The sequence below is a fragment of the Cyprinodon variegatus genome, unplaced genomic scaffold, assembly GCF_000732505.1.
Source record: "Cyprinodon variegatus isolate N-32 unplaced genomic scaffold, C_variegatus-1.0 Scaffold633, whole genome shotgun sequence".
Taxonomy (NCBI): Eukaryota; Metazoa; Chordata; class Actinopteri; order Cyprinodontiformes; family Cyprinodontidae; genus Cyprinodon; species Cyprinodon variegatus.
In genome coordinates, this window is record NW_015151086.1 from 299,936 (window position 1) to 308,984 (window position 9,049).

The window sequence follows — 9,049 nt, forward strand, 5'->3', positions numbered from 1 at the left end:
TTTTTTTTTTCCTTTTACAGTTGCACATTTCAAGTTTTCAGTTTTCAAGTTCATGTTTGCTGACAGATATTTAATGAAGATAAACTGTGTCTTCATTAGTAGAGGATTATAGATATACTATTAAATTCAGTGGGCCAATTCAATTCAGTTTGGTTCAGGTAGATATATAATGATGCAGATAATAACAATCTGACTGTACAATGCATTAATTTATAAAATATTTGCTTACATTAATTATCAGTGCCCCAAAAGCTTTTTTTTTTTTGGTGCCCTATTGTGCCCCTGTATAGTACTGGGTCAGCTGACGCCCCTGGCTAAGGGGTTAACAATTGAAGCCTTTAGGTATGCAACTCTGGTAGAAACATACACAGAAAGATCTGCAGCTGCAAATTCAACTAAAGCTTAAAGAACCTTAAAGAACCCAAACATATATAAAAGCTGATAAGATCACAGCTTTATGGCACAGTTGAGGGACTGTGTTAAGTTCTAGGACAGTTGGACACAGAGTGACAGAAGGTCCGCTGTGTTGCTGCTGCTTTAAACGAACAAACCTCAGAGCTTCACTCTTTTGTCCTTCTTAGAAACCAGTTCCCTGTTACTTCATATTCCTCCTCACCTACCCGACTGTTTCTTTCCATCCGCGGCCCCGATTCGACGTTTAATGACGGCTCGGTCTCTCCCCGCTCACATTTCTGGAGCTTCAGTCGCAACAGGAGGAGGCAGGATGCAAGAAACGACTCCTGTTAAAACAGGAGAAGAACACACTCCTATCTTTCTTCTGTTTTAGTTCGGGTTTCTAGCCACCTGCACATCCGTGACTTTGTGTCAAAAAAAAAATTAAACAATGAGACAGCTCCGCTCTTCGGGCAGGAGTTGAACAACGCTTCGTTTTCCTGGTCTTTAAGGGTGGAAGGGGATTTTTCCAACGGCCAGTGAACGTGTCTCGCTCTGTCATGTGACGAAGAGCAGCTGACCGGAAGCAGCTAGGCGGAAGTGGATGAAAACAACGATGAAGGCTCTGGGCAGAATATCTGCAACAGATTGTGTCAAAGTGAGTGTTATTTTTTTTTAATGCACGATTTTTATTGCTCGCCGCTATTGTTGTGTGTTTTATGTGTTATTTGTCCTTTATAGCATTAGTTATTGAAGTTTTTTGTTAGTTTTTTTAGCGAGTGTTTGTAAATTTGAGCAGCATTTAGTAATAACGTGATTCTGAAAAAAAAAAAAACGATTAATATTTGATAAACCAGGAGGGATTATTAATCTGATTTATGCTTAAAATGACGAGACTCTAAAGTTATTTCTGAACTACTGCAATAACTGCAGCAGCTCTTTAGGCATGAGAATAAAAAAATTACTTTTCAGTCCTAATCTCAAGTTTTAAACGGCTTCTGGAGGGTTTCTAATACGGTGCTATATAAATAATTGTTTTTGTTCAGCTGCAGTTCATGTCAAATCAAAATAGGATTAATAATACTGTCCTGTTTCTAATGTCAGATCTGGACGGACAGATTTCTGCACCTTTTAGATGTATTATTAGTTAAATAACATATTTAAACTAATATTCCTGCTGATTTTAAATTCAGGGGCTTCTCAGTGGAGCAGTGGGTAGAAAATCTGCCTGACAGCAAGAATGTTTCAGGTTTGATTTTCAGCCTCTCTGCATGGAGTTTGCATGTTCTCCCTGTGCATGTGTGGGCTCTCTCTTGGTACTCCGGCTTCCTCCCACAGTCCCAAAACATGACTGTTAGGTTAATTGGTTTCTCTAAATTCTCCTTAGATGTGAGTGTGTGTGTCTGCATTGCCCTGCGATAGACTGGCGACCTGTCCAGGGTGGACCCCGCCTCTCACCCGTAGACAGACTTAATTGTGCTCTTTGAGTTGTTCAGAACTTATGTGGTTTTGTAACCTAACCTAGCTTTAAATGTCTCCATATCTTTAAACTGCAACGGTGTGTTCACAGGTCTGCCTAAAAAGCTGATCATACAGCTGCTGTTGATCCAGAATGATGCTGTCTGCATCCTCACTAGAACCAAGAAAGTGGAGCACATCACCCTTACTCTGGCTCCCTGTACATCAGAAGATGTACAGATTAAAATACATCTGTAGTCTATACATCACTGAACGCTTTAGCTCCAAAATAAATAAAAGACTGATCATTGAACCAACAACTTAAACCTCTCAGGTCTTCTGGGTCTTGCACATAGCAGCAAAATCTGACTGTATATATCATTTATTTTAAACACTAAAACAACTTTCTTTTGCAAATGAAAAATCTGCCAAAGGAAAACAGCAAAGGGAAGCACCAATCTGCTTTTGATATTTTCAGCTGTGTCACAGAGTAGTGGATGGGCTGTGTGGACGAGAGCCTCCATGCAGGAGTGATTATAGCGCCACCTGGAGCCTGGAAGAGTGGTTGCAGCTACTTGACTTCTTGAGTGGCCTGTTCCGTTCTACGGTGGGGAGCAACATCACAGATGAAGAGGTGAGCGAAGAAGGTCAGAGTGTCAGTGTTTTTGTTTTGTTTTTTGTCCCTCAGCTCAGATTTTTCCTACTTTTTTGTGCAGGTTCTGGCTAAGCTGTCGGATGTAGATCACAGCCACAGCCAAGCGGTTCTGAGCGTGGTCAGAGCACGAGAGGAGGAGATCCGGCGTGCTCTGCTGGACAGAACCAACAGCATCTCTTCTGCAACCCTGCAGGACTTTGACTGGCAGCTTAAGGTCAGCCGGTTTTCAGCGTTCAGTTAGTCTTTATCCCTGACGTGTTCTGCTCAGCACAATTGTAGTGACACCATGACTTCAACACCCTGGAACCAGACATAGCTGTTACTATTATTAGAATATGTGTGTCTGAATGTTTCCCTACTTCAACTGAACTACATTAGTCCTTCTTAGGTAGGACTAATGTTAAGATGTTAAAAAGAACCTTTATGAAAAGAAACTATTTAAAAATGTTCCTGCTTTTGAGTTTTATTCAATTCTTTTCCTTCCCTTCACCTTCTGCAGCTGGCCTTGTCCAGCGATAAGATCTCATCTTTAAACACGCCGCTGCTCAGCCTATCTCTGGATGTGAGGGAGAAAGGAGCGCTTCGGCCCATCACCATGGAGCTGAACAAAGAGGAACTGAGCTCCCTCATCAGCTCACTGGAGGCAGCTAACAAGGTACGCACACAGGGAAGCTGTCACCTTATCAACACGTGGCTTTGAAACATAACACCCTATTTAGCCTGAATGCAGCTCTATAGAGGCTAATATTACCTCAAGCAACAACTACAGTCACAAGTAACATTTCCATGTTGCTCCTCACCTCAATGGATTTTAGGTTTCAAACCTAAAATCTATCAAGATAAATGGCTGCCATTCAAATATTTGTTCACAACTGATTAATTTGTCTACATGTCAATTCAACCTCCTCATGCACCAATCTGCATCCTATACTTAGACACAATGTCTGGACTACAGATGTAAATAAGACCAAGTCCGTCTGATACGTGGGACCCTGCATTGATGAAGTTCCCTCGTAGCTCCAACACTATACAATCACCTTGGTATCCAAGAAACTTACAATCAAGCCCCTGTCACACCTTGACGTTTTAGACAGTGTATACCTGACATACAAAAAACCTGACAAAAATGCTGGCATATGTTGGATAAGTTATGGGTACGTTTTGTAGAAGTTAGGAGCAGGCTGAAACACATTGACACATGTTGATATACGGCAAGTACGTAGGCTCATCAGGAGGCGTTAAGTTACAGGTAAGTTATCTGAGCGTTTACATACGTTACAGTAGCAGCCATTCAAAATGGCCCTTCCCAGTCAAACGCTAGCCAAATGGCAGCCCAGTTCCCTGCAAATCCTAGCAAAATCCCCTCCAACTTCCAGCCTCCTGAGCGTCCATATTTTTTTACTCTGACTCCACACTTTCACTAAATTACAGGGTCTGACCAGGAAATGGTGCTTCTCTTTAGATCTTAATGTCCACAAATCATGACAGAATATTTTAGTACAAAGCTTGATGTTTAAAAAGGAATTTGAGGGGACCAGCCAAGGACCCATCAAGGAAAGTGGGGAAAGTGTAAGTTACTCTTACACTCCGCTTTGTTTAAAAAAAATGTAAATATAAAAAATATAACCCAGGATGTCTGGGGGACAGTGATTCGCCTACATGTTATGAATGCTGGCGTACCATAAAGAATAAATTATGAACAGTTTAGTTTGTGCCTTTAACTCGTTGCGCATAGGAAGACGTTACTTGATTACCAAACCGAATATCTTCAGAACGGCTCCAAATGACACAAAACTAATATGGGTGAGTAGAACATGATGTAATAACGGAAAATTAAGGGGCCAATGTAAAAAAAAACAGAGTTCCCCCTTAAGTTGTGGCATCTAGCTTATCCAAAACCTATTAGTAACTTGTGCGTAACTTATCTTCAACGCATATCAACGTATTTGACGTGTTCCAGGCGACCGCTGAACGTGTTTCTAACTTACAGCTACTGTATAAGTCAGTTCTCCTCTATACTAAATCTCCATCATTGGGTGAGTGAGAAGTTGTGTGTGATGAATCCTCCCTGCGTTCACGCCCAGATGCACCATAGTCAATTCCTAGCAGACATGATGCAGAATCTGCTGCAAATGCAAACCTTCTTTCTTTATTTTTCTTTTTATGTATTCTTTTTTTTTTTTTTTTGCCAGGCGGTAAACAGCAGGTAGGTTATTACGGCGATCAAATAAATCTTTTTATACGACCAGGCGCCTCTGGGTGCATCGCTGCTCCCCTTAGGACACTGGCTTGTGACATTTCATGGGCATTACGCTGCCATGCGTTATGCATAAATTAGGCTGTCATAGGACATAAGTACTGGACATGCTATGAATACTCTATGTATATGACCAAAATTGAAAACAATACATAGAACGTTTAGCAGATGCCAGCATTTTTGGAGATTCTGGGACGTCAGGCATACGCTGGATAAATGGTCAAGGTGTGACAGGGACTTCACACAGTAAAATCCAGTAATACAGGACTGGCACTCTGATGTCAATGGTCGTGAGATTTTTTGAGGGACTTAAAGGTTCACTTCATCCCAAACCACTCTGATCACTTTATTGGAGTGTGTTCGTAAATTAGGTGAATTAAGCTACTTTTGGTTCTAAATGTAAGAGCAAACGGATCCGGTTTGGACAGTAGGTGGCAACATTATCCAAGCAAGAGTTTCGCTTGATCTTCATTGAGGAATACAAAGTGAAATCTCTCGCTCTAAATTCATTGCTAATACTAAATGATAGACTGACAAGAACTTTTCTCTTCTGTCTTTAAGGTGGTGCTGCAGCTGAAATGATGGACCAAGAAGATGCAGCTGTTTCGGATGTAATAATTAACTTAATGTTTTTTTTTTTTCCTGTGATGCCTTTTGGTTCTGTATTAAAATTCATGTTTTTCTCTCTGATTCTATAAATGTTGTTTGATACTGAAACAAAAAAAATGACAAAAAGACAGATTAGAAAATTAAAATTTGAAAGAGAAGCAATCCACTTGTGCAGCCTCAAAAATTGAGATTAGTTCTGGTATTTCCAAGACCTGTGAAGGATCCATTATCTATCCATTTATCAATAATTGATTCAACTACGAACAAGGACACAATTCTCAGAACTCCTCATTAAATTTCAGAAAAACTCACAATTTTTCAAAAGCAAAATTAACAAAAAATACATTTTGCTGAGAGAGTCAAATCAAAAATCAAGAAAAGAGATGCAAAGATAACAGTAAAACAATCTAAGGAAGGAGGGAGATCATTTTGGAAGAGCTACAGGAGGCAGAGGTAATGTTTTAAGCCTGCTGATCAGTCTGGCTTATTATTAATGAGAACGGGTGCAAGCAGTGACAGACAGAGACAAGTTAAATGAGGTGACGGAGTTAGTCTTCACTCCAGAGTGTCCAGTTAATCACGGAAAGGGCCTCATTGCTGACAGCTGCAGATGTGCTAACTGGACTAATGGTATCAGCACTTTGCTTCATTTTCTGTAAAGACCTGGATCCTGACATGTGCAGAGGCAAGCTGGAATCTAGACTAAAGATCCAACCTGCATTTTTAAACAAAAGCACTTTTATAAAATGTATTGCTACAAATATATTTTTAATCCTAAAAAACAGGGCAGATTTTAAACAGTCCAGATCTCTTTCCTGCACCACAATTAAAGGATTTAGCTCAGGGATCCCTTTCTTTTCTCTCAACTTGAAAGCACATCATCATTTACACCTCAACACCTAGGTTCTTGATTGTGTAAAGGGAAAAAAAAAACATCTTTAAACTTAAACCGGTTTTGCTAAAGGAGACCACAGAGCAAAATTATCAACAGTTTTTATTTTTTTATCTTACAGTTTTCCATGTCAGATTTTTTAGTGTATGGAATAACAGAAAATAGGCATAACTAAAAGAGGTGGGAAAGTTTCTAAAATAATTTAACTTCTCTCTTTTTTTTTTAGATAAACCAGCCAATTTATTAATTGATAAGGTTTTTATAAAGTGTGTTTGAACATTTCCTAAGCTATTTTTAACCTAAACTGCAGAAAACAAGATATGTCACTCAGTAGTTCGTACAACTAATGCATCAAAAAGTGCCTTTTGTTGCAAAGAGCAGATAAGATTTATTGCCTCCAGCTCCACCCATGTTACATGTCACTTAGTTATGTCAAAAAATTGTTGCGGTTTTGCCACTGAAAACTTTCCACATTTAGCATCAGGCCCAAACACTGAAAAAGCTTGATTTTGGTTTTTGAAAATACTTTTACCACTATAACTCATACCTTCTACCTCCTGGATTGGGATAAATCAACTATTTATGAGATGTGAACAGTAGGTGGTGGTAGTGGTTACCATATAGAACATATCAAGCCAACGCAACCTGTGGTATTGGTATTTTTAGAAAAAAATGAGAAATAGAGATCTTTAGAAGTATTTTGTGATGTCATCTTCCAGATAATGATCACTTAATGCTCCAAAGCTGTTCATTCAGCTGTGCACAGGGACACATTTAGGCTTTCAGCAGCCTCATTAACTCAGCTATTAGGATGCATCTAATCATTTGATGCATGGACTGGGGGCATATGCTGACAAAATATTTTCTGGAAATTGGCTGAAAAACACATATTTGTGCAGAAGCATTTAGTGAAACAGAAATAAATGAACCATAAAACAGTTTATATGCAGAGATCTCAGCGGCTTTATTTGAACTCTTAATTCTCTTTAAGCTGACAAAAATGATTCCTGTTCATGGCGCTCCTCCTCTTTCCATACGCATTCAGTCACGCACAGTGTCTGTTTGCTGAAATCCACACAGGCCGTTCCACTTGAGTGGACATGTGGAACATCACTTTACAGGATCTGAAGCTTCATCCTCAGTCCATCGCTGCAGCCTGCAGCGAAACCAGTTGTTTTCTGCTTCCATTAGCTCTTCCGTCCACAGAATAGAGGTCCATTGGAGGTGCTTCCTTTGTTCTGTTTGGAAGGCCGAGCAGCTTTTCTTTTTCTCTTTGAAAGATTGTCGTCATAATGCTGGAATGTCTTACTACAATCTACCCTTAGATAATGATAACATACATTAGAGTCTAAGAAATGAGTTTGTCTTCAATTCATCTCATTCTACAAAAAGCTCAACATGATCTCCTCACTCACTATGCGAAGGATAAACCCTGTAAAGGTTGAGATTCTTGGTATAAAGGCACAAAGTTCAGTCATACGGATAGAGCCCACCACTGTGATTTTCATTCATTTCTCTGTTATTAAAGCCCTCTTGAAATCTGCAGCCTTTCATAAGAGGATCGTTACTTTAATGAAACAAAAACACGTTTAAATCGTTCTTGCCCTGTAGTCTGAGCTAAGGTTCAGACTATCCTTTAATCTTATTTAGAATAGAAAAATCCTATGCATAAAACTTAAAAAGAGAATCTAAATGGGTCATTTTTTCAGGAAAATGGATCAGCTGCCCAGAGGAATGGAGTGATTTGGATGTAAATTAGTTTGGATGAGCAGTAATGGTGATAAGGATTGTTTTACTTGGAGGAGCCCCTCTAGAACAGCCACCAGAGGGCGTAAGTGCTGGCATCTGGCAGAAACCGAACCATCCGACGAATAAAGTGAGAAGGTAAAGTAACAGAGAAGGGATTGCATCTCAAGCAGTGGATGGATTTAGCAATATGTCCCACTATTTGATTTCATGAGGTTAGGCGATGATATGAAAATTACCAGCATCTGATTTGTATTAGAATGGGCATAAAAGAGCTAACATGTCCAGTTCCACACGGTTTTCAGTCCATCACCCATCAGACTGTATTATATCTTCTAAGTTCACATCAAACGAGGTTCTATAAACCAACATGCAGCTATTTGAAAACAATTCTCTTTCACCACTCTACCCAACCCGGATCACCTCCAGCAAGATGGTGTGTTTGATTTGGCTCATAAATTGGATCTCAGATCAGAGAATGACATCCAAGACATGTTGAATACCTTCTAGTTTGAGAAGAATGATTTGTCATTTGTTCTGGTGCAAAATACAATAAATACACAATGATAATATCTGCCTTTCATACGACCGAACACTAAAGGAACATGTTGACAAATTATACATTGCTTCTCTTGCTGCTAATCCATCACACGTGCTTATAAATAGTTTACATTGGCAGCTTTGAGTTTTAGCGTGGCAGCCTCAACTTTCTGTATGGATATACTGTATATCTTTTAACATTTGTGTCATCCTATGTCATGCATAGGAGCAAATACGGCTGCAGAACAAAAATGGCTGCATTAAAAGTGGTGCCCTAACTGTGAGGTATGTACTGAGAATTAGCTATGTGGTCTTATATATTAGGGTAAATTACTGTGTCAGCTTGAGGTCATACCATGTCCTCTACCATCTTTTTTGAAATCCAGCATGTGTGGAATGGGAGAGGTGCCATTGCCAAGGAACAGGTCCAACAGTTTTGGACGAGGCTGCTGCAGAAAAGGCTGCTGTATCTCTATCACACCTTTTATCCAGACACATT

General features: G+C 39.6%; 2 protein-coding genes across 2 annotated transcripts in view; one reads left to right on the top strand and one right to left on the bottom strand.

Annotated features, from left to right (window-relative positions):
* Positions 1-832, bottom strand: part of LOC107096563 (probable phospholipid-transporting ATPase VD) — a 42,244-nt gene extending 41,412 nt beyond the window's left edge. Inside the window, exon 1 of the mRNA XM_015393273.1 lies at positions 621-832. The gene's annotated coding sequence lies outside the window, so the exon portion shown is untranslated. The remainder of the gene's footprint in view (positions 1-620) is intronic.
* Positions 833-917: 85 nt separating this feature from the next.
* On the top strand, positions 918-5,453 carry commd8 (COMM domain containing 8). The gene is made up of 5 exons (XM_015393274.1): positions 918-1,051; positions 2,330-2,485; positions 2,568-2,720; positions 3,006-3,161; positions 5,325-5,453. The coding sequence occupies exons 1-5, from the start codon at positions 998-1,000 to the stop codon at positions 5,343-5,345; spliced, it is 540 nt and encodes a 179-aa protein (XP_015248760.1). The 5' UTR covers positions 918-997; the 3' UTR covers positions 5,346-5,453.
* The last annotated feature ends 3,596 nt before the right edge of the window (positions 5,454-9,049 follow it).